At 44.5% G+C, this 25,033-nt stretch overlaps 1 protein-coding gene across 4 annotated transcripts in view; it reads left to right on the top strand.

Annotated features, from left to right (window-relative positions):
- Window positions 1–24,371, top strand: part of FGF12 (fibroblast growth factor 12) — a 218,734-nt gene extending 194,363 nt beyond the window's left edge. For all 4 annotated transcript variants that reach the window (XM_058812071.1, XM_058812070.1, XM_058812069.1 and 1 more), the window contains 2 exons: window positions 15,137–15,335; window positions 24,011–24,371. In XM_058812071.1, the coding sequence (XP_058668054.1) occupies window positions 15,137–15,335; window positions 24,011–24,129 (318 nt within the window). In that variant the 3' untranslated portion in view covers window positions 24,130–24,371. The remainder of the gene's footprint in view (window positions 1–15,136; window positions 15,336–24,010) is intronic.
- Window positions 24,372–25,033: the final 662 nt, after the last annotated feature.

The raw sequence follows: 25,033 nt of genomic DNA on the forward strand, positions 1-25,033 counted from the left end.
TCTTCACATGAGAAGAGCCTTTTGAGGATCCACAGGTTAGAGGGATTGTGCTGGTGGAGCTGTGAGCTGCATCTGGCTCTGTTTTGGCTTTTGATCACCAGGAGAAGGATGTGTCAGAGTGCAGCAGGAGGCATGGCAGTATGCTTCATTGTGTTGCCTGCAGGGACAGCAGCCCACTGCTTGGAGCACACGGTGTTCAGGAGTTTGCCACAGTGATAAAGCGAAAGCAGATCAGGCTTTGACAAGTTACACTGGAGGCTGAACATTGTCAGCTGGAGAGTACATGCTAGCACATATACTGCATGCATAAAAAGCTATTTATCTCTGCAAAGGGAGAAGCTGCTGCTGCTGCTGATAGGGAATTCATTTCCAGAGACTTTTTGGGGCTTTTTGATGTGAATTCATTTCCAGAGACCTTTTGGGGCTTTTTGATATGCGTGTGCTCGGCATCACTGCTGAGTGACTTTCACTTTCCCAAACGTTGTGCTGCTCCTGCTAGAGAGAGAGAAAAGATGGGGCACAGCAATGTAGTGCCTCTGTGCCAGGGACCTTTGGCTAGGAAGGTGATGTGGAGTGCAGCTTTTGGGTAGTGGATCCTGCTCTGACACACCAGTATCTCCTCATTCTGTCTGAATGCAGTAGAGGAAAGCACTTACAGTGAAAGCTAGGATTCAGAAAATTCAGATCCTGACTCTGACACAGCCTTTTCAAGGATCTTATGCAACTGACCTCATTTCTCTTAGTCCATTACCTCCTCACCACGGTGGGACTTTCTTGTTAGATCCTTGTGTGAGTGGGATAAATGGAAATACTCAGTTGCTTTGCTGGTAGGCACCATTTGTTTACCTACAGGGACAGACCTCCACCCTTGCTTGTAACATTATGGATTTGATCCTTCTTCTGTGACCTGCCTGTGTAAATGTGAGTATGGCATGACACAGACAGCTGTGAGGGTCAGAATTGGTTTTGGCAGTTTTTGATCTCCTTAAAATATCAGATTTTCTTTTGCCAATTCCTCCCAAACACCTTGAAATCTCAACAATGGTGAATTTTCCATGGGCTGAGACTGACAGGCACTGAGCCGGGCAGCAGAGTGCAATCCTGGAGCTGCTCTTCCAAGCTGAGCCCCACCAGGAATCCTCCATCCTGTAATGTTTCACTGAAGCCTCTCCTGGCTCAGGCCCTCCTTGTCTCTCCTGGGAGATCTACATCAGCTCCCACACCCAGCTCTGCACACGGAGTGCCTGCCACACTTCTGCAGTCCCACAGGAGGCTGGGTGCTTTGCCTAAGCACCAGGACACCCTTGCTGGACCCAGCAGGCACAAGCTCCCCACTGCCAAGAGCAAGCAGGAGCTTTCACTGCATTTTCCCTGTTTTAACACCTTTCCCTTGGTGCTGTTGCTGGCCACTGCCAGACTACCAATCTGTCAGTGGCCAGCAGTGCAGCAGTTCTTTAATCAGTTTCAATAAGAGTGTTTGAAGGAGGCTGCTGGCTGCAGAGGTGTGGAGGGCTGTCACACAGCGTGCCTGTCGTGAGCATGTCTGGCGTTGGGATGAAACCCATGGCTCTGGCTGTGAGGCTGCAGCACAGGGGAGGGTTTCAGCGGCCCATTAAAAGCAGCTGATGGATCAATGTTGCCAGCAGACATTGTCCCCTGCATCATGACCGGTAATTAGTACATGGGGCTGTGCTGTCCTTTAACAATAATCTCTTCTTTCATCGCCCTCTTCAAAGGTGGCTTTGCATACAAGACCAAGAGTGAAACCATAGCTCATTACTTGATTGCATAATTACATTCTGCTACAGTGTAATTTGGTTATGGATGTAATTAAATGGATCAAGGTCAGCAGTAGGGCTCAGGACATAAGTGGGGGTGAAAAAAGGCCAAGAACTTCTGTAGTGCAGAGTACCACCTTGTTGGCAACTTCAGCAGCTCAGGGCAGTGTTTTTGTGGCCCTGCTGCTTGTCCCTCTGCCCTCAAAGATGTATGTGATACTTTTCAGATGGCTTCTCCATGGTTGTGAGGTAGCCAGCAGTGAGGTTGTGGCTGGCTGGAGGGCTGCAGGCACTTGGATCATTTGAAGAGCCCCCTTGCCTTCCTGGCAGAGGTTTTCCACAGGAATCCCTCGAGACCCTGACCCCTGAATGTGTCCATAGCGACTTTGGGCTGGATTTGGCTGGAAAACAGAAAGTGACAACTATTGAAGCAGGTGTATTTCAAAACAGCTTTGTAGTATTTTTTGGATCACACAGTTTGTGAGGGAAAGAAATAGGGAGGTCATAGATGGAGCTTTGTTGAGAGTTGTTGTTTTATAGTAAGGAGAGAAAAAAAATTCAGGAAGCCTCTTCCACACTGCACCCTCTGTATCCTGCTGCATTGGAGCATGGATTGTGCTGCACTATGGCATCTGTTTCCTCGCCATGGACATTACTTGGTGCACAGACTTTCCTCCCCATTCACAAAAATCATGGAAAGAATGAGCCAAAGGCATTAATGTGTGCCAAAACTTGTAATAATGAATTTATGTTCCTTAAAAAGGTAAGCAAGTCATGCAACAAAGTTTGTGGGAGTTGAGCCCTTCAGAACAACCTAGTCTATCTACTGCCTTCCAGAGCCTGATATGAATAAATAATTTAATGGCTATTAATGTGAATGCTGCTGATTTTGAGTCTCTGTTCTTACAATATTAAACCCTACAGCCAGTTCTGCCCTTAAGGAACATTCTTTCTGCAAAGGCTTTGTATCCATGCAAATGTTATCTGCACCCTCTGAAGAGGCTGCAGCTAAAGAATTGCTTTTGAAAATGTGTAGCGCCAGGATTATCACGCCTTGGTTTTTTATCAAATGTATGCTAACGAAAAAAACAAAAGAACAAAACCCAAGACTTTTCAATATTGAAGTTAAATTTAGAATGCAGACTTTTTAAAGCATCTTTGTCAGTTGAAAGTTTATTTTTTTAATGACCAGCTTAAAAAGCAAAATCTCGTAACTCTCATTATTTTTCTTTTGTGCCTTAGTTGCCTCATATTTTTTATTGCCCTCTTCTAAGTAAAATGATCCCCATGGTGCTCTTCCTTTCTGTGTGTTTCTCTAAGTGAAGTTGCATGTATTTGTGAATTAGCAGTTTGCTAACATGCCTTGCTCAGGTCAGTTGAGATGCAGTAGTGTGGGACTAGTAAATAAAACCCAGTGGTTTGATAACCACTCTACCACTTGCCTGATTGAATTTTTGCTTCACATGTTTTCACCTTCCAGATCCTTTCTTGTTGTGCTCTATGGTGATGGTTGTTCATGGCTACACTGTTTGTGACAGGACAGGCTGGGACACCTCGGCTGTTGTTGACCACAAGTGCCATAGATTGTGTGGGCAGAAGTGACTGTTCAGGTCCATTAGTATGAACAGATTGTCATTGTTTTGCCAGATCATTCTGCTTGCATGGAGTCCCTGCCTTTGGCTGAGTTAAATCAGACACTTAACAGAAGTTATCTTTGTGGGTTTCTGCCAGCACCAGAAGTTATTTTTCCACAGGACTTCTCATCTCTGCCTTCATCTCTGTTGTTATGGAAGTGATCATATCAATTTTAATACAAACATTCATGCATCAGTACTAATTCCTAGAACAGAATATTTAGTCCAGCTTTAGTGATTCTTAGAGGATCCAATTGTGCTCGTATTGCTGTACTAATGATTCAAGACTTAGTACTGATGAAAACAGATGGAAACTACGAAATATTGCAAATGGTGAGAAAGGACTGTTATGCCTATGAGCAAATGGTTTCTATTTTTGTGGGGCTTTTTTGGTTCAGTGGGGCCTTTTTCCCTCCCCCAGTTCTGTAATAGCACAGAAGAAAACAGGAATAACATTTCTTCTCTAGTGATATAGTCAGAACTGTAGATCTGATATAGTCAGAACTATATCACTCTAGTGATATAGTCAGCTCTGAGATTTCCTTCCCCTTCGGCATGTTTGCTGAAACATATAAATAAGATTTCTTTAAAATTTATTATGCTAAGGAAAATATTTTCACACCTTGGAGGAGTCCAGCTGTGACATGTAATAAACTCCAGGCTTTCTGCAAGCCAGGTACTGATTTTAAATAAGCAGGCTTAGCAACTGCTTTGTTGGTACTGTGGCCAGTGTGGCTGTTTGTGAATGTTGGAAAGAAGCGCTGTTTGGAAGGCTTTGTGTTACTATATCCAGTGTAGCAGAGGCATTTGAGATCATAAAGGAGCAATCTGAAATGCAAACTCCACATGGCAGAAGAGGACCTTGTGTGCAGCCCCCACCCAGGTTACAGCAGGCTGCTCACATCTCTGTTTTCCAGGGGGCATACAGAGCCCTCAGCCCCTTTTAGGAACACTGACATTTCACATCATCACATGCCTACTTTGTTATACCCCACTGCAGTAAGCCAACTATCCCAGCTATCTCTGGGATTAGTGCTTTAGTTAGACCAGGATTGCACTTTGGAAAAATCCCTCCAGTCACCTTCACTTGCAGCTTTTGGGTTTGCACCACACAGTGGTTCAGGCTGTGCAAACTAACTCCCCTTCTAGGTGAAGCTAAACTAAACTAGCTTCACTTTTAGGTGAAACTAAACTGAAGGGTTCTCTTTGGGAGTGTCCCTAAAATACTAGATAGTCAGACCATGGGACCAGGTGGCAGCTAGACCAGACTGAACCCATCCTAAAATGTCTACAGTGGCAGCATCCAGCACTTGGCACCAATACCTTCTATGCATTTGGTCCTGCAGTGTAAACACAGTCTATGTAAAACATAATCAAATGCCTTCAGATCTAAGTGTAAAATCTGAATCTCACTGAACCTCTATGCTGCAATAAGTAGCTACAAAGAAAAAGCAGTAATTTTTAACTCTGGATTGCTCTGTTGATTTTGAGTCATATAATTTAAAGACATTTGCACAGTCTTCTGTATACTAGTCCCACAATAAAATGGTCTCCTGCTTTACTGTGCATTGTGCCAAATAGAGTTAGTGTGTTATATTACTCTCTCTAGAGTGACTATATTGTCTTAGTTTGGAAGTTGAAGTCATTAGTTGGCTTCTGAACAGGATCAGATGCCAAAGCTAATCTGTGTTCTCTAGCAAAGTGTGCAACAGAGTGAAAAATGTCACTATAGCCACTGCTGCAAAATCCCCTATGATATACTTCCATCTGTCTGATTCCTGGGAAGCAGAGCATCAGCCACAATGGGTCAGCTGGCTGCATGCACTGGAACAGTCAGATTGAGCTGTGCCATAGTGTGGGTCCATTCAAAATGTTTGTGCATTGTCCACGGGTTATTTCACATCAAAAGGAAGCTAACAGAAAAAGAACAAGTCAGGTTCTCAGCACATACATACCATGGAAATCCATTCAAGGTACTAATAAGCCCAGTATTGTCTGTGAAGTTGTTTTGGGTTGTGGGATTTGTCAGTTCATTCAAGCTGGGCAGAGATACTGTGGTCAATATGGTGGATGGAAATTCTGTCACAGCAGAGTTGGTTGATTTTCTTAATTCTCAGAAAACCAGTGAATAAATGTCTAAAAGCTACAGAAATGTGCCTGTACACCCTCCACAGTCTTCCTTTATAGCACCTACCTACCTACCTACCTACCTACCTACCTACCTACCTACCTTCACAGGGGGTTGGGATGATGAGCAGAGGGGTGTGATGTGTCACCTGAGTGTCACCCTGGCAGATATTAAGGGAGCACCATGGACCTTTTTTGCTGGCTTTGTCAGCAGAAATATTGCTGGGGCCCAGGCTTCAAGGCACAGATGTCAGAGGGTTCCCTTTGGCTCTCCCAGTGGCCTCCTCCCAAGAATATTCTGTGAACCTTTCCTTCTCACTGTGTAGGCACTGCAGTGGGTACAGGGAGTGGGAAAAGCCACATGAATTGTCACACTTGGTAACATTTCATCTTGGTTGTAAGAACCTGCTGGTGCAACACCAGCTCACCCCAACCTCAGTCGATGCTTTAGACTGCAGGACTTTCTGTTAATGGCCCAGTTGTAGCCAATCTGTCAGTAAGATGTCAAAATATTAATAATCTAGCACCACTCATTTTCAAAATGGATATTTCAACAGCAAAGAAATTGAATTTCTAACGCTGGTCATGACAGCTCTGAAACTGGTTTAATGCAGGAGAGATCTTTCCAGCATTAAGAAAGATAGAGTCTGTTTCCAGCGAGTCTCTCAATTTGAATTTAAGAGTCAAAGCAGAGAGGCTATCTCAGCACATCAGCATCCCAGGGCTGTAATAGGCCTGGTGAGCTCCTTGGCAAGTCCTCTTATCTTCTGCCCACATGACGATGAATTACACAGAAAAAATGAGATACACAGAAAATTGGGTTGAGGCCATTTTCTTCCCTCAGACCTGCATTCTGTGCAGGCTGTACCATGGGGTGAGAGCAGGGCAGTTTTGTCTGTGTTTTAAAAAACATAAAATATTTCTAAGACTATTCTTTACAAGGGCTGGGGCTCATTCTCAGTCCTTTTCTTGCTGACATTGTTATAATTGCATTATTTCATTTATGTCAGAAAGAGAAGGTGTTTGCCTAAGAAACTGAACTGGAACTTGGTTGAAATTTGTTTCTCCACTCACTGACACCTCCTGTTTGCAGACCACGTAGCCAGCTGTCTGGTCTTTCAGTGCTCAGGACTTCAGCACAAAAATGTAGGAATGATGAGGTCTGCCCTGTCCTCCTGTCATTGTGAGGGCGTTTATACTCTGTTATGAACCCTTGAGGATGTTTTTCATATCAATAATAACATGATAAACCCAATATTGACTGCTTATTTTCCACTAAAAGGTTTCCTTTGACTATGAGAAGAAAATAATCTCATGTTTATAAATGCATAACCAATACTTTAGTTTATCCATTGTAATTATTATCAACAATAATAAAAATAGGAGGATCACAAACATAACCAAAGGCAATAAATCAATTTATTCTGCCCTGTGCTCAGACTCAGATGGATGCCAAGAAACAGAGCTTATAGGTTCAGAGCATCCTATCTGGCTGTGTTTCTAGGGTTCTTACATTATTATTTTTCTTTATAGTTATTTCAGGCTGTAGCAGATGAGGCAGTACGATGCTAATTTAGGAAATCTGTTCTTCTTGTATGCAACTAACATATCTTCATCTAGTGCCATCTTGTCTCATGATCATTATGTCTGAAAGCAAAAATGTATTTCTGGATGGTGTTTTGGAGTAAGCAGAGTTGATAACATTGTTAGCAATTTCAGACACTTTGTCAGGAAAACAGAATGTAGAGAAGACAATAGATGAGGTGGGATTCCCCGGTTAGAAATTATCCTGGGGTGTCACCAGATCCCCAGGCTGCCAGGAATGCAGTTCCAGGGACAATGGTGTTAGGAAACACCCCTTTTGTGGGAAGCAGTTGCTTTCCTGGAAGAGCAGTGCTGCTCTGGATGGGCCAAGTGCCACACGAGTGAGCTGTGCTGTGATCGCTGCTCCAGTTCATAGCAGTCCAAACTTTCAGGGGCTTTAAAATTACAGCTTGAAATAAGATCCAAAATTAAAAAACAAATCGATCAAGTAAATTCCAAATATACCTTATATTTTAAAAAGAAGGGATGAAAATTTACTCTGTCCAACCATGAATTTGAATTTGTGGTCCATCATTAAGAAAAAGTGACGCAAAGAGCAGAATATGTTGCCACATGGGTGAGCAGCTCGATGTGCTGCCTTCTGCAGGTCACACTGCCCATGGAACTGGGCAGTCACTGGTACCCAGAGCTGGCTGACAGAGCCTGTTCTCTCATCCAGCCCCCCTGGGCTCTGCAGGGAAACATGGAAGTGAGCAGCCTGGCTGGAGGAGTCATCCCCAGTCATGTTCCTGTCAGCAGTCGTTAAGCTGAAAGCTGTGTTCCTGTGAGGATTGCGAACAGCTCACCAAAGGCCCATGCAGTGAATTTGGGCACTTTATGAGGTATTTGGTGAAAGTGTGCCTGCACAATGGGCAGGCCAGGAGCTGAAAGGAAAAGAACACAATACTGAGCTGTGGTGGGACGGACAGGTCTGGATTAGGATGCCCAAAACTCATTTGCTTTGTAGCCAAGGGGAGACCGTGGCTTGTGTGGGTCTGTGTGTGCTCACTGGTCGAGGTAACTGGTTTATCTGGGGTGAAACAGAGCTCTGTGTCTGGCAGAACCTACCACAGGGTTTGGTCAATACTCTGCTGTGTGCTCTGCTCTGTGGACAGATGTCCTTGCTGCTGCAGGACACCTTGGCCATGTCCATGCTGCAATCACACCTTTGTCTCCAGCATTCCTTAGTGGTGGTGACGTGAATCATTTAAACAGTCCTTGAACATTTAAAGGTGCTTGAGGACAGCCTTTGTCTGCATATAAAGACCAGCAGCCTAATTACAGAGGCTTGTCCAGCACTTGGGTTTTTTTTGCCTGTCTAGGAATATTGGGTCAGCTCACAAGACTTAGCAGATCTGCACTCCACTTCTTGTGTGGGTGTTTTAAAGGGAAGTCAGCTGAACAATTATTTACCTTGAGCACAGAGAGTTCCCATAAAAGTAAGGGCAGATAGCCCTCTAGTTAAATTTTCAGAGGCAGTAAGTTAGGTGACTTGCTAATGCTGCTTCCCAGCTCCAAGAGCTGAAGAACAGACCTGCATGGATGATGATTTATTTGAAAATGTGTTCCCTCCAGCCCACAGATGGTCCAGGCGGAGTCAGAATGCTTTCAGATACCATATTGCCTCACTGTACACTCCCATGTAGCAGCTTGTTATTTTAAAATGTATCTGCTCTCTCCTACTTCTAAAAGGCCACCAAGAAGACTTGTCACCAATCTCTTACAGAGCTAGAAGGGGGAGGAAGAGTGGAGTGTGAAGAGTAGAATATCACCTGCCATCTGGACAAAGATGTGATGAGATGTAAAGTTTGGATGCACATTTGCGGCTCTTGATCACATGCCAGGAGAGAGCTCAGCTACAATTATTTTAAAGCATTTCCAGACAGATGCAACCCTAGGTCAGGGTAGAAGCTACACAGAGGCAGGGGGGCACTGAACTGCATTGGACTCTGTGCAAAGCATCTCTGCTTGTGGCAGTGCTGCTGGGGTCTGCTCAGGGCTCATCCTGCAAATGGAACCTCTGTGGTTACAGACCTGTCCTGGCAATCAGAGCATGCCTGGATCAAGTGCTGTCATATGAGGTTTGTGGTCACAAATTCCCCAGTATACAAAAATATAGTCTCTGAGCTATGCAGGGATTTAAATAGGAGTTGGGCATTTGCATTTCATCTGGAAGCCCAAATATCTTCAAGAATCCAGTGTCTTGCACATCCATATTGATTTCAGTGCTGAATTTCTCAGTGCTGTTAGCATCAGATGAGTGTTGATGAAACCCTGCCTTAACTGAGGTCAGTGGGGGATATAGAATGGGCTTTACTGGGTAAAGAGCACCATAAAACAGATGCTCTTCTCTAGTGCCATCCTTTTCCCTGGGATGGAACAGTGCTTACACAGACAAGTGAACACAATCCAATCATTCCATGCTCTGCCTCCGCAGCAACAGTGAAGTGCCACTGCTGATAGCTGTGCTGATATTTATGATTCCTACTTTAATATGTTTCAAATGAGCTGATGACCTCTTAAGTATTAACACTAACATCAGTAAGTATCCTGAGCCAGATTCTCTGGGAGGGAAGCCTTGCCATGCCACAGACTATGGTGCAGTTTAGTGCTTTTATCCCATCTGAAGGTCTGGCTCAGTAATTGTGCAGAATGTAAAAGAGAAACCCATAAGTGCTGTAAACAAAGGAAAACTGTTACTCTGGGAGTGTGTTAGTTAGATATTTCAACACTCATAATTAACATCCCTTTCCTAAACTGTGGCACAAACTACTTGCAGAATGGGTTTTTCTTTTATTGCTGCTAGTTTCAGTGACTAAATTTATTAAGCCATTAGGTTTGCTTGTGGATGTGTGTATTTGCTGTTCTCCTTTGGGTTATAATAAAAGGAGATCTTAACAAAAAAAAAAAAAAAAAAAAGATATCTTTATTTATCTGGCAATTTTGGGAATGTTTGTAGGGAAATGGTGAGCAATATGAACAAAGCTGCCCAGTCTGGGGGGACGCTGAGTGAGCAGCTGGGTTTGAATACAACAGCAGCCTGTGACAGTTTCCTGCTGGCTTTTCCTGAGCATTGCATATGGAAACCTGTCACCATTTCTGCCATGATCTGGGGACACCAGGGGCTTCTGGGGAGCAGATTGCTGGCTCTTGTGATCAGAACCCAGATGCACCATGCTGTTGCTTACTGGGGACCCTTTATTTGCCCCTCCTGGCTGAGGATGCTCAGTGGCAGGGATGCTCCCAGGCTGGTATGCCAGGGGCTGGCACTGTTTGCTTGAGCAGCACCAGAGCTATCCATTGCCCTGGCAGCACTGTGATTGCACCAGGGCTACAGCACTGTTGGCTTGGCATTTTTTGAAGAAGCTGAGATCTCTGAGGCTGTCAGTGCATTGCTGAATGCCCTGCAGCTTCGTGCCCACAGGTCTGACAGCAGTGCTTCTGCACTGATGTCTGTGTAACTTCTCCAGCTTTACAGAAATGCAGAGGAGGGTCCAGTCAAACTTACGGTGTTCAGAGAGTTTGGGTTAGATCTACCTGACCAGGACAGGTGAAAGCTGAGGTGGATTTGAAAAAAATTGCCCTCTCAGAAACCACCACCAGTCTGTGCTGTGGTGAGGATAGGTGAGCCTAGACATTCCCAACATCTCCCAGAAGAACCAAACCAGCTCAAGTGATGCAGAGATTGGCTTGTGCCTGGAAGTCACATCTGTATTTCCATCTACAGATGGCATGAGACACTACTGGGATCAAGGATAAATGAAACATGTTGGTTTTCTAACCCAGAAATAACTCCTGGGTCAGTCCGTGGTACCTCAGACCCTCCCTGAGCAGGTCTGGCACACCAAATCCCCCCCCAATGGCAGATGCATCCATTTAGCTGCTCTTGGTTCCAGCTGTCATTGAATGTGATCTCCCTTTTTTTCTGTGTGATACCTACTGTGTTGGGGTTGTTTTTTTAGACTGTGAAATTTCCAGTAAAACTGCAGTTAGCACAAACTAGACCTATGTTTGTTTTTTCAAAGCAAATCTAATTAGTCTTCTTAATACAATTGCCTTTTGTTCAAAGGGACTGGATTGAGATGCAAAATACAAGTTGCAAGCAGATGCTAATAATTTTGCATGTAAATAACTAATGGGTTTTTTTTCAAATATTTCATACAAGTTTTAATTTACTAACTTAAAAAACAACTGCTTTTCCAAGCCACTTTCAGTAATATCTGTAGACACTTAACAAAATACCTCAGGCTCTAAATCTCCAACTGGTAAAAAAATAAACGTATTTATTTACTTTGTATGCAAAAATTATTCAGTCAAAGACCTATTTCATATTCAATTAAATTGAGAAAATCTTTTTTTTCTACAAATCACAAGCATACTCTTTAATGAGAAGAACTGATGGGCTTTCTGAATGAGCTGAGTTGATGACAGTCCTGACAGGGGACCTCTGTGGACTTTGTGCAGAAAATGGAGTCACTGCTTATTTCTTTGTTTAAAGACTGAAAATGACTGGTGATTAAAATATCGAAGCCATCTGTCCTCTCACTGTCTTATACCTGGTCATGCTTTTTCAATCAAGGAGAGAGTTGGAAAAATAATTGAGTGGGACTGGTTATAACCCTGTTTCCAAAGGTCCCTGCAGCAAGTGAGGAAGTGAGGTGGTGCTCATGCCCAGGGCTTTACCCCATAGCATTACCTCTGGGGCAGGATGTCCTTATGTCCTGTCAGAAGCACGTGGGGGGCGCAGCCTGAGGATCCCTTTGTTGCGTTTACCCACTCCTTATCTGAGATGAAGAGAAAGTATTGGACTCCAGGTCTGCTCATCTAGCATTTATATTATAAACAAAACCAAACAAATTTAAAAACCTTAAATCATGCATGGCCCAGAGATCTGGTGAATAGATCAGCGATTTTTTAAAAATACCTTTTGTTATCTCAAATTTCTCTCTACAGAAGTGGCTGCTACAAACTGTTTTGTTATTGTGCAGTCTGTTGTGCTCACCTGCACTTCTGTCTTTCTTTCCAGCTCATCTCAGCCTAAGACAACTGAAACAGTAGTTCCCACCTGATTGCACAATTAATTTTGACAGTGAAGCTTGTGGAGAGGTTCTGCCATTAATATCCCAATAGCCTCTTGTTATTGGTAGCCCCAAAGCTGACAGCAAAAGGTGTGTGATGAAACTAAATGATGCAGTGTAGCTGAAGGCTGGCCATGGGGCACCAAGAAGACACCAGTGAAGAAAAACATAAGGTTTACATGTTAATGAGATCTAGAAGACACTCTAAAAATCCTGAGGCAGTTCCTGGGAGAGTGGCCCACGTCCTGCTCCTCTGCCCTGTCTCCTCTCCAGTCATCTGGTTCTTTCTTCATCCTCCTGCTCTTTGTGTCAAGTCCATGGTAGTGCCCACAGAGATTCCTGCTGCTCAGGCCTGTGAGGACCCTGGGATGTGTCAGTTTGGTGGCAGGATGAGCAGTGTCCCATGGGTGTCTGTCTCCACTTGGCCCAGTTGCTGCAGTTGACATGATATACATCAGAAGGGTAATAGTGGATAAACCCAGTATTATTTAACAAGAACTTAGCTTTCAGATCTGTGGGGTTTCTAGGCTGCTGAATGGACAGAGCTGGAGTGTTTCATAGTAGTGTTGCCATGGTTCAAATCCTGAAGTGCTGTTTCCACTGACTTATGGGAGATGAGGAATCAACCAGCCAGCTCACAAAACAAATGGGATGCTTTTGTTTGCTTGTGGGGGAGCGTAAACATTTAAAGGAAATCAATAGATTTTTCTTTATTTTCTTAAAATCTTCATTACTTTGATGTCTTTACATGTATTTGCTTTAAAATAATATAAGAGTTCTGTGTGGTAATTGGTACAAGTGGGTATACAATACAGCATCTGCTTTTATGAACTACTGCTGCATGTCATAAAATATTACACTGATTTAAAATAGATATTCAGCTGAAAATTTAACTTGCAATAAATTCTAATTAAAATATCTTTTTTCTTTTCTTTGTGAAACTACATTTTTGAAATGCATTAGCTTTGATATTTCTTCTTCATTGAAAATAGTCTTAGTTCCATGCTTTAAGTCAAGTTGTGAGCTATCTTTCACAACCCACCAACTTTTTAGTCCCCCTAAAGGGAATTTTCGTGATCAGCTTTTACTGATGGGGTAATGAAGGCATGGCAAATGGGATTGAGTTGTCCAGTTTGGTTTGAGAGCTGCTGCCTGGCTGGGCCTGGTGCCAGGGAGTGCCCCCGAGCCAGCAGTTCAGAGGCAGCTCCTGCAAACCCAGCTCCCAGGTGAGCTGTGCCTTCCCAGGCAAGCCAAAGCCCGGAGATAAAGGGCAGATTAAGGAACACTTAAGCACTGTTCTTTTGGGAAGCTACTTCAAACACCATTTTATAGTGCTCTAAGTCATCTAGATCTCTCTTAACTTGTTTCACTCTCTTTTAAAAATATTTATTTCTTTGGCACAAAGGACTCCCTCAGATAAGGCAAAATGGCCCATTTTGCTGATGGTATTTTTACCTGTGTGGTGCTAATGATTGATGCAGAATTCACGTGTGCAGCACAGCTCTGTGCTTTCTGCTGTGCTTTATCTTCTGTAGCTTCGAGCCTGCCAGTCTCTGCGGGTCTGTTGCACACTGGATTTATTGTCACACCAGCAACACTTTATATAACCCCCAGATCGCTTGGGAACACGTTCCTGAGGTTTGCTGAGTGTTCAGAATGTTTGCTCTTAAACAAGGTCTGCAGTGAACGTGTGGCATTACTCCAGATGCTGTGCTCAATGTTGGTCATGGGTTTTGCATTGGCAAAGCTGGAGAAAATCCCAAAGACTTGGGAATGGCTGAGGTTTGGGAGGGAGCATCACTTGCCTGTAGAAGCATCTGCCTTCACTCACAGGCCTCAGAAATGCCTTGTCTGGGACCTGTAAGAAGGGATTTTTTTGCTGGAACATTTTTGATTCAGAAAATGAATTTTCATTGTGGCTTGAACTTACTTTGCAAGAATGTTTTTTAGAAAATTAGTGAGAGAATTTGTTTGGCTAGGATAGTTTTCTGCTCAATCTCAAAGTCTGGGAAGAAAACCCAACCCACTAACAATCACATATGACTCACTGAAGGTTGGGGAGCCCACTGTTACAGAATCCCCTGGCTAGCCAGATCTTTTAAAAGAGGTTTAATGTTTCTCTGTTCTGAAACTCTTGAATACTGGGACATAACAATTACTAGTCCATAGCTGAGTGCAGTTTCATCCTGGAGACTTCATGCAAAGCCAGGGCAAGTGGCAATGGCACAGCCACTCCCACAGCCATCACAGGCTTAGGGGATGTCCTGGACAGATCCATATGTGCTCTGCTCCAGGGCAGGTGTGGAAATGCTTCTGGGTACCTGCAGAAATACTTATGCCAGAAATCTTGAAAATTACTTCTTTCTCTTTATTGAAAGATTTCCAGGCTTTGTGCCAGCATTTCCTTACACTGCTTTTGAAATTAAATGGTTTCCTTGCTTTTGTACTGTCATTTCTTTGAATCCTCTTAAATGGTTCAATAAACTGCCTTTTGCCTCTAAGAATTTGAAGCAACCTCAATATTTTAGACAACAAGCATTGTACATTTGCCTATCAGAGAAGGTATGAGCAAAGTCAGGGGAAGGCATCAGGAAGAGCAAGGCTGTCTCTGCTTTTCAGCTCTCTTTTTCTTTCTTTTGCTTAAAGTCTAAATCCTGGCAAATTTGTGACTTTTCCTGCACATTTTTCATGGCTGTTCACTGTGGGCTGTTTTGCAAAGCCCAGCTCTGCCAGGGAAGGACAGCGTTGCCTTACAGCTGGGAGTTGTCTAGATGGGTGTTAGTGCTGGAGCCGGCATTGCTGATGCCTGTTGTTTTCTGTTGCTAACTGCAATGCGTGACCATTGTGTATCACTCAGTGATGCCCAATTTAGAAAATCAGTGATTATTAATTCTTCCATTGCTTTCTCTTCTTCTCTCTCTCTCTGTTACTGCAGGATGTTTTCACACCAGAGTGCAAATTTAAAGAATCTGTCTTTGAAAACTACTACGTTATTTATTCTTCCACGCTGTACCGGCAGCAGGAATCGGGACGAGCGTGGTTCCTGGGACTCAATAAAGAAGGTCAAATTATGAAGGGAAACCGAGTGAAAAAAACCAAACCATCATCACATTTTGTACCCAAACCCATTGAAGGTATGGAATCTGCCCCCTTTCTCCCTCAGTGGGGTTTGGGTAGGGGGAGGTAACAACTTCAGTTAAGGTTTCCTGGGTGAGGATGTTGAGTTCAAAACCAGATAGCAAGAAGAAATGTTTGTAGCACTTCAGGTAAGTGCTGGGCTGCACTGTTAGCATTTCCTCTGCTTTCCTTCTAGCCTCAAAGGGGTTTCTTAGCTTTGGGGGGCTAAAGGATGAATTTAAAAGCCCAGCAGCCCAAGAAATTACTGGTAAAGAAAAGCAGCCAACAGTTCCAAAGGAATGTGATGCAGCAGTGATCATAATGTTGTCTTCTCTGAGGATTTTGCCAGTGTATTTCAGTAGATTTCCAGTCCCATACAGAGTCAGTAGAGACAGGATTCATCTCACCTGATTTTAGACTTTGGCATAGTAACAGAAGAAAAATGGGTCCTACCAGCACAGCTGTGGATGTTCTTTTTATGTCTACACTGAGATTAAATCTGTTTTCCCTCATCTGTAAAGGCATCCTAGTTAGTCACTGGTGGGTAAAGTTGTTGTCCAAAGTTAGATGGGATGCTGTCATGCCATATGTCTTTGTCACAGTGTGAGGCTTCAGTGAAAGACATGGAGCTGAAGTTCTGCCCTCCTGCAGATGCCTGTACCCTCTCTGAAGTGTGCCTCAGGCTCCTGCCAGGACACTTTGCTTTTTGTGGGCTGGCCCCTAATAAATGGAGAGATAGTGTGGTAAGCCCAGTACTTAACAGGTACTAACTTGATTCTGGAAACAGCATTTTTATCTCTTTCTTGGGAAAAGCACTACTTTTTGATCCTCAAGCTAGGTATCTTTTCTGACCCCATCTTTGTCCTGGCATTTGTCTCCTTGAGGGACACAGTAGCCTGGAGCTGGCCTTGGCTGCACAGCTCTGTGCTCCCTCTCACTACTCCATGCTGGCTGTGGGAGAAGGTTTGAACTGATGCTCCCCTAACAGGTGCCACTCACAAGTGGTGGAGGCCACAGCTCTCTCCACACAGCAGTGGCCTTTTTAAAAGCTTCCCAGCTCAGAGGTGAGAAGTTCTGTGTAAGGAAAAGACCATCTGAAGCAAAGCATTAGAGAAATTCAGTGCAGCATTCCCAGAATATCTGTGGGCTTTGCACAGGAAATGGAAATGTTGAAAGAGCAGAGAATGGCCTGGAGCTGCTTGTCCTGTGCTTGTTTTCAACAGCTTCTCTGCAGCCAGGAGCCCTTTGTTGTTTATCAGAGGCATTAGTGGGATTGGTACCCTAAGCCCTGGTGTGTTGCTAAGGAACAGGGCCTGCTTCAGGCATGGGGTTGGTCACCAGCTTCTCTCTTGCCTTGACCACGAGGACAGTCTTTTACAAGCACCAGCTTTCACAGCTGGGGTTCCACCTCCTATGGTATTTCTTCTCTGCCTGGCTGGGCGTTGGCACTGATCAGTGGGGTCCTTTGCATCCAGGCTTCTTTTTTAATCTAGCATGCACAGTGTCTGCTGAGCAGCTCAACAGTTTCCTTCTGCATTCATTAACTAGGCCATTCCTGTGGCTCTCCTCATGGAAAGCCTTGCTTTAACAGAGCTGCCTGACCCACAGCAGAGATCTCATTTCAACAAATGCCGCTCTGGCTTTCATTTTGAATAACCCAGCCCAGCCCAAGAGCTTCCCTTTCCCGCAGTTGCATCCTCCCACACTTGCCTCAATCACAGCTGTCACATAACCTCCGAGCAGCGAGCGCTTTGGAACTTGGCAGCCAAATTAAGGGCTCCTCCACTCCTTCCCTCCTCCACACGCTTTGCAGTCAGGCTTTGTGAGCGCTGCTGCATCAAAGAGCTGGCAGTCTCCCAAGCCAAGGCACGTGTCAGCTTCCCAAAGCATTCAGCTGTCTGGGACTGGGACTCCAGACGGAGGACTCTGTTCCCAAGCCTGAGATTCATTGTAGGTAGCAGAGGCTTGTGGGGAGGGTTGGAGTAAAACCTGCTCATCTCCACGTGACTTCTCTGCACCACATCCATCAAAGTCCCCGGGAGCAGAGCTTGCAAGCAGAGGTGTTACAGAAAAGGGACAATTCCTACCCAGCTTCTTTCTCTTTGTTATGACTCCAAGGAAATACTCAAAGCACTCTCCTGCTGTATTTGCATGTCAGTTCTGCAGAAAGCAGTGGCTTGCCCCAGTGTGTGGGCTTTGCTGCTTATTCAGGACACAGCTTCCATCCACAGTCACACCCCCAGGTTTCCTGCTGCTGGATACCACCACCAGCATTAGCCCTGTCCCATGATGGCTGACACAGGAACGTGTGCAAGGAGGAATCTGCTTCCCCTGGGAAGGAGAAGTGCCACATCCATTGCTAGGAATCACTTCACCTGCCACTCAATAGCAGTTATATCTGAGATGAAACTTCCCAGCTGTTTCTGATACACAGAAACACTATGCAGCAGTTTAGTAAAGAAAGGGTTCACAGGGAAAGGAAAGAGAAAAAAGCCCAGATTGCTCCCTAAGCTCATTTGATTCCCATTGCTTCATCCTGCTCTCTGAATTCAGAAGTCTCCTTGAAATTGCAAATGGACAGAAAACTTATACAGAAATAAGAAATAGCCTCACAGATTATTTCTAAATACTCATGGGAGCACATATGCATATATACACAGTGGCATCTATGTATGTGTGTGTTATCTATGGCTTTTAGCAGCTACAGCTTTCTGCTGTGCTAAACACTCACAGTGTTTTGACTCACGTAGATTGGCAGGAGGCTGCAGGTATTTTGTACAAAATTCAACAGATACCAACTGGAAAAGTTTTGGGTTTTGGTCGGTAGGAGTTTTTTTTAGTTTAGTGTAGGTAGGATTTGTTTGTTTTTGGAAATAAGATTAATCTTAATCAATATGAAAGCACAAAAAACTTACTAAGTAATAACAGGGGAGACGTTAAGTTCTTCTCCCATCTGTGCACAGGCACAGCCAAGGCAAACAGCCTGGTAGGCAGCAGTTGATGTACTGTGTGGTGCCAGTTTTGCTTCAAAACACATACGCAACACATTTCTTTTGATATTTTTATTTCTGATCACTGATTATTCAAGCTAAATGAACCCTAAAAGGAAGACATCAAGATTGAGCTATACTGCACAAGAAATGAGCTTGAGTATAATTGTCATTTGGACAACAAGCAATCTTTTAGAGAAATTTCAGTCTCTTTAAGTGTCTGTAATGGTTAGTGCTGGAACAATCCTACCATCCATAGTGCCTTTTGTTCTTCTAAATATCCAAATCCATCTCAATGTGAGAAGTTTCCAGTCATTTAAGTAGGAATATTATCAGATGCTTACTGTGGATGTGCTCTGTTATTCATATTTCTTTCTTCTTGAAGACATAATTTCCAAATGTAACTCTCCCAAAGAGTTACATTTCTTCTCTCTCTTGGCCAAAACTAGAAAACATTTAGGGTGGCAAATCTGGCCACAGAAGCAGAAAACTTCCTCCAAGTCAGCAGAGCAGTCCCTAACTCTGAATTTATGGTGTCTCAGCCCTCATGATGTGAGCATGTCTCAGATACAAAGGTGACCTGTTAATGTCTAGTCTGGATTCATTTATTACCACTGATGAGTATCCAAGCAGCCAGGTCCTTCCCAGTGTCATTCCTCAGGGAAATAACATCCAAATTTTGCTAAGGCAGTCCTCAGATGTTGTAAATAAGTACAAGACTGTTGACCAGAAAAATGCAGTAGGCCTTGTGAAAATACTTCAAAGGTATCACCTTAATACATAAAGCATAGAGTCACAGGAAGTCTTGGGTTGGAAGGGACCTTAAACAACATCTAGTCCAAATCCCCTGCTGTGGGGACAGATGCCACCTTCCCCAGATCAGGCTGTTCAGGACCTCATCCAGCCTTGCCTTGGGCACTTCCAGGGATGGGGCATCAACAACTTCTCTGGGCAACTTGTGGGAGTGCCTCACTGCCCTCACAGAGAAGAATTTCTTCCTAATGTCCATCCTAAATCACTCCTTTTTTAATTTAAAATTGTTCTCCCTTGTCCTGTTACTATCTGCTCGTATAAAACATTACTTTCCCAACATCCTAAAAAGTATTCTTAAAAAATCAAACCTCAAAATCTCCACACTCTATAGGTCTTGGCTAACACAGCTCCTCTCTTTGGGTCTGTCTTCCAGGTGGGCAGGCTTTGGTATGTTTTCTGTGCCACACTAACTCACTTGTTCATCTATCAGACTCTCAATCATCTTATTAGATGGCAAACGTGATCTATTTTAACCATGATTTTGCTTGGCTTTTTGCCATCCTGTGCTGCCTTTCTTATCTGAACAAAGTGTGATTCCACCTGGCAACATCCTTCACATTTTACATGTCTGTCTTCACACCAGATAGACATGAGCTCACATGCCTCTGAAATGCATCAGCTGGGATTTAGAATTCAGTAATTAGAGGCAGAAAACGAGGGTGCCTAATCACTCACTCCCTGGTGTCCCTGAGTGCTGCTGCTCAGGCAGTTAATTCCCTGCACCAGAGCTTTGGCAAATACAGCCACTCGGGCAGATACCAACACCCAGAGCTGTGCACCTGTGCAGGCAAGGAGCCTGCAGGGCTGCTACCAGAGGATGTGCTTCCAGCCCTGCCCATCCTGGCACCATTGGGCACACGGTGATCCTGCAGGGCTGCCCACCTGCTGAACAGCAGCTTAGGAAAGTTTTGGTGTCTCCTGACTCGCAAGGGTCTGAGGCAAGGGAAGACACAGAGTGAAGATGGATAGATGGGAAATATCTAATGTGCTTAATAAGCTTTTTGCCATATTCCAGAGAAAGGAAAGGGAGTTTGTTGCATCCCCTGAACCTCCTCAACTTGCAGTGATGCCAAGTGAGAAGTGCTGGGGTCAGGACGCAAAATGATGCTTCCCAAACTCAGGCAGTCCCTGATGCCCAGGGTGATTTCAGTGTCATCATGTGGGTGATGTGCCAGTGCCGTGTCTGGGAAGCAGAAATGAGAGTGTGATCCTGTGCCAGCATGTAGGCAAGAGTTTGAGCTGTTCTGGGTGACAGGCAGCCCCTTCCACGCCTTTGCCTTCAGGAAGTATGGTCCCTGCCACCCCCATCCTCTTCACTTGTACCCTCAGTCTCCTTCCTAATTTTGATTTGATCTTTGTGCAAATTTTTCCCTTGTGCCTGAGTGACAGGCACTGCTGCTTCACAGGGGAGCAGGGAATCAAAAGCCACAAGAACCAGGTATAGGCACAGCTCCACTGCATTCACCCCCTTCCATTAACACTTGCAGCTCTTCAGCAGATCAAGCTAACAGCACTTTCCAATTAAAGCATGAATATGGATGTGTTGATTGGAATCTGGGGCATAGGAACTGATTATCTGATTGAAACTCCAAAGCAATAGCTTGGTTTCTAGACATTAAGGGCTGTATTTGGCTAGGTGTGTGGGTGTGGGTGGGTGGGATAAGCAAGGCAAAGCAGGGAGGGAACTCTTGTTCTAGCTGAATTGCTCATCCTTCCAAAGCTCCTTGTGCTGTGTGCTGCAGCAGACCTCCCAGGTGTCTGGGCAAGACTGTCACACTGCTGCTGCTTTACCTCAGTGCAGGTGACAGAGAAGTGTGTCTACACACTGAGGGATCCCAGAGAGACCTGGCAGTGAGTGCTGCAAGTCCTGGAGCCCAGTGATGTACTTTAAAAGCTGTGAGGATCTGGGCACTCACTCGGGTCCGTTTGCAAACACCCCCTCCCCATCCATGACTAACATCTCCCTGCGTGAGTCACGCTCAGAATTCCTCAGTGCAAAGAGGAGCAAGCTGCAGTCCAGGAGCCTGTGTTGCACAACATGTTGGGCTGTCCTTGAAGCCCTGTGCCTGTGCAGATGCAGCTGTGCACACCTGTGTGCCACAGTGCAGGGGATTTACAGCCCCTGCTGAGCCATGGCCACAGCTCAGCACATGTGTGCAGGCCTCTTGAGTAGGAGAATGTGCAGGCATCTCTTGTGCATGATGCCATGTAAGAACTGCATGCACTGATCCTATAGGGGTATCTAAATACTGAAAATATGCTTGTCCTGTACTGCTACAGATTTTCTGGCATGGGCTGTGGGCACAGCCTGTGCAGAGGCTTTGACAGCTCTGTCTGAAAAGCTCAGTGTGAGCAGTCTTCACATGATGCCCCACATCAGTATTTGTATCCTGCACTATACTGGAAGATAAAACTTATAATTCCTGCCCTATTTGTCAGGTACAGGGTTTCCTTCATTTGTAGCTGCAAATGTTGTTTACTTCAGTAGCCTGGTTTATATTCTTTACTCTGTGGGCCTTGTTGGCAGCTCAAGGTTTTTGCCAAAGGCCATGGTGAGAAGCAGGGAGTTGAGGAAAGGCTGCATGCCATGGTGCTGCTGCAGCATTCACCTGGGCTCAGTCCTTGTGGTTCAGCACCTGACCCAGCCTGATGGGTTACTGGGGATGGGTGTGAGTGAGATGAGCTTGGTTCTGGGGGAAGAACTCATGGAGGTCCCTCCAGCTCCAGCTTGGGATGAGGGAGGTCAGGATGAAGGCAACAGTGCACTTGAGACAAAACTTTGTGTATGGAACGTCAGGGGCACTGGGACAACACTGGCACAAATACATAATTCTGCTGGGCAAACATCACAGCCCAGAATAAGGTGAGTCACAGCAGTGAAGCACACCACCCTCAATGCTATCCAAAGACTCTGCAGCTCAGGCTAAGAAATCACAAGGACATGGGTTTTCCTCTGTTGTTAACCATTTCATACTTTCTTTAGGATTTTATTGGGTACTTCACCCCAACAGGCAAATTCACTATCACCATGTTGTTGAGTGACACTCCCCAAGGTGTGAGGGGCAGCTCAGGACTAAAAGGGGATGTGAGAGCCCTTTTCCATCTGTTGCTGCCATGTCACACATTGTCCTTGCAGCATGCTGACAGCATCCATTGTCTGGACCTGATGGGCAGTCCTGACACAGCTCACCCTGGCCCAGACCCATGGGACAACTCCTTCATTTTCTCTTTTTTTTTCCCTCTAATTTTCATGGAAAAAATGGCTCCAGTCGCAGTAACAGTTTGCAGAGCAGTACCTCCTTTTAGGCTTGCTGGGAGGACCAGTGTGTGTGTGTGTGTGTGTGTGTGTGTGTGTGTGTTTAAACTGCTTTGAAAGCCTTGCATGAAAAATATGCTATGGGAAAAGTAATATTTTTTCACTGCTCATATATTCAATTCAATATCCCTCCTATTAATACACAGTTGACTGCACTTTATCTTTGTCCTCTATTGTTGCACAGTGCTGTAACTGTTTATCTAGTCAGGAGTAAAAGCACAGAGCAATAATGTCATTTTCAGCCTGCCTCTAATTGCTGGGATTTATTTGCAAATCAAGGGAGATTATAGATGCAAATGCTTACATTGCCTTTTTGTACATGGGCTGGTTTTTTTCCATTTCTTCAGATAATTTTTAAAATTTTATTCTTGCTGATTGCCCAGAACCAAACCATGATAGGCTCTCCCCTGTGTTGGAGCTCTGTGCCGTTGTTTGTGATGTGATAACTTCACAAAGTGAAGCAGTACATAATCATTTCTTCATTTCCTAATTTTTGCAAAGATCTGGACATGACATTTGCAGTCTGGACCTGCCTTATGTTCTCAACTCCACTGTGCCTGCCCTTGAGATGCCTCACTCTTTCAATCTCATTTGCACCCTGCCACATTTGCAGTGAGCTCATCAGAGATGCTCTCCCTGGTGTGAACAGCTCGTGCCCCTGCTCTGGCACACCTCACATGGCACGAGGACAGCCGTGAGGACTTAGTCCACATGGTGAGCTGGATAAATGCTTTGTCCTGCCCAGGACGTGGGGATGAGCCATGCCTTGGGCAGACATTGCCTTCTCCGGCTGTCTGGGCTCCAGCGAGCGCATTTTTATAGGACACACACTGCACAGCCAGGGTCTGGAGAGAAGGTGCCCTCCAGCCACCCTGCTCTCAGGTGCTGCCAAACAACCACGGAAAGCTGGGACAGCTCCTGACTCGCTGTCACTGAACTCATCCCATGTGTCTGCTCACAGCCCTGACCTTGGCTGGCTGGCTTGATTTACTGAGGAATAAATAGGAAGTGCTGAGAGCAGACCTTGGCTCTTGGCTGATGGAGCCAAATGGGCTTGAGTCACCACTTCAGATCCACAGCTCAACACCCAGAAAGCCTTCATGGCTCAGCTGCAGGTGTAGTTTTGATTCAGGTCTCTCAAGGGCTTTGATGGCAGGTCAAGGGCTGGAACCGGGTCATTCTTGAACCTGTTGTTAGATGATAATCAGCATCTCAAGGCAGTACATGGCTCTGTCAGCTAAAATGTTTATTTTATATATATGAATATAACATGAAAGAGCTATAAAGCACATAAAACCTAGAAAGATTTATCTGTGAGCAGTCAATCTGCTGTTTCTCTCTGCCTTTGAAAGAATACAGAGACAGAAGCAAATGGCAGCAAGGGCAAGTAAACAGATCCTGCTTGGTAACACGATCTGCTGCTGGGTCAGTTGGGGTTTTGTAAGTGTGGGTGTGTGTGGGTGTGTGTTTGCAATGGGGCTGGAACCCAACATCATGTACAAAGAAATAATTTGTTATGGTCATGACTGTCTGTGACTTCAGGGCTGTTAACGGGAGTCTCTTGTGTTTGCAGTGTGCATGTACAGAGAGCCATCGCTGCATGAAATTGGAGAAAAACAAGGACGCTCAAGGAAAAGTTCAGGGACACCAACTATGAATGGAGGCAAAGTTGTTAACCAAGACTCGACATAGCTGACAAATACCCTCCCTTCTTCCAACTCCTCCCCTCCCACCCACCTACCCACCCCACCTGGCGAAACCACACTGAGATGATGACAACTGGGCAAGGCAGGACCTACTGGTAGTGGCTTGGAGTGTGAACTCCAGAATCTTTCTTTGTGTAGGACGAGAAAATCGAAACCCAGATCCTGCCTGTTGCAACGTTTTAAAAAACAACAACAACAAAAAAAAAAGTGAAGAAAAAATGTTTTAAATCAGGACTCCATTAACATTTTCAAAAGCAAACTGTTTGCTCTGTGATCGAAGGGGGAAAAATCTCATCTCTGCATAATAATAATAATAAATAATAAATATAATAATAATAATAATAATAAAGATGTTACCTTTAAAAATAAAACAAAGCTTTTGGAAAATTGAACTTAGCATATGATGTGCAACAAACACATGGGAATTGCATCCTGTGACTGTGCTTTCTGTCTTATCCTTTCACCTCACGTTCACACAGCTATTTTTTACATCCTTGCTTCCCTGGGGATGGATGGGATTTTTCACAAAGCAGGAAAGGTAGGGGTACATTATGACTGTGTTTCCTCTGCTATCAGTAAAATATGGCCTGCCCGAATTAGGAGCCTGGCAGTTATGGGCAATGAAGTAGCTACTCTTTATTCAGCCTTTTCCATCTACATTCAAACCTTGCGTAGTTATTTGTTGCTAATGTCACTCCATGAGTATATTTGACCCAAGTCTGGCATTTTATGCCTTTTTATCATAATTATTTATATGTTTGTTTTACTGTATTAGTTGCCAGGGGAATTTCAGAAATGGGTTTTCAGGTCTCATAGGATGAAGCAATCATATTTATTAGGGTAGAGTTTGGAGATAAAGGGCAGGAGGGATAGCTGCTTGCTTTAAATAT

Source organism: Ammospiza caudacuta, chromosome 11 (assembly GCF_027887145.1).
Source record: "Ammospiza caudacuta isolate bAmmCau1 chromosome 11, bAmmCau1.pri, whole genome shotgun sequence".
Classification (NCBI taxonomy): domain Eukaryota; kingdom Metazoa; phylum Chordata; class Aves; order Passeriformes; family Passerellidae; genus Ammospiza; species Ammospiza caudacuta.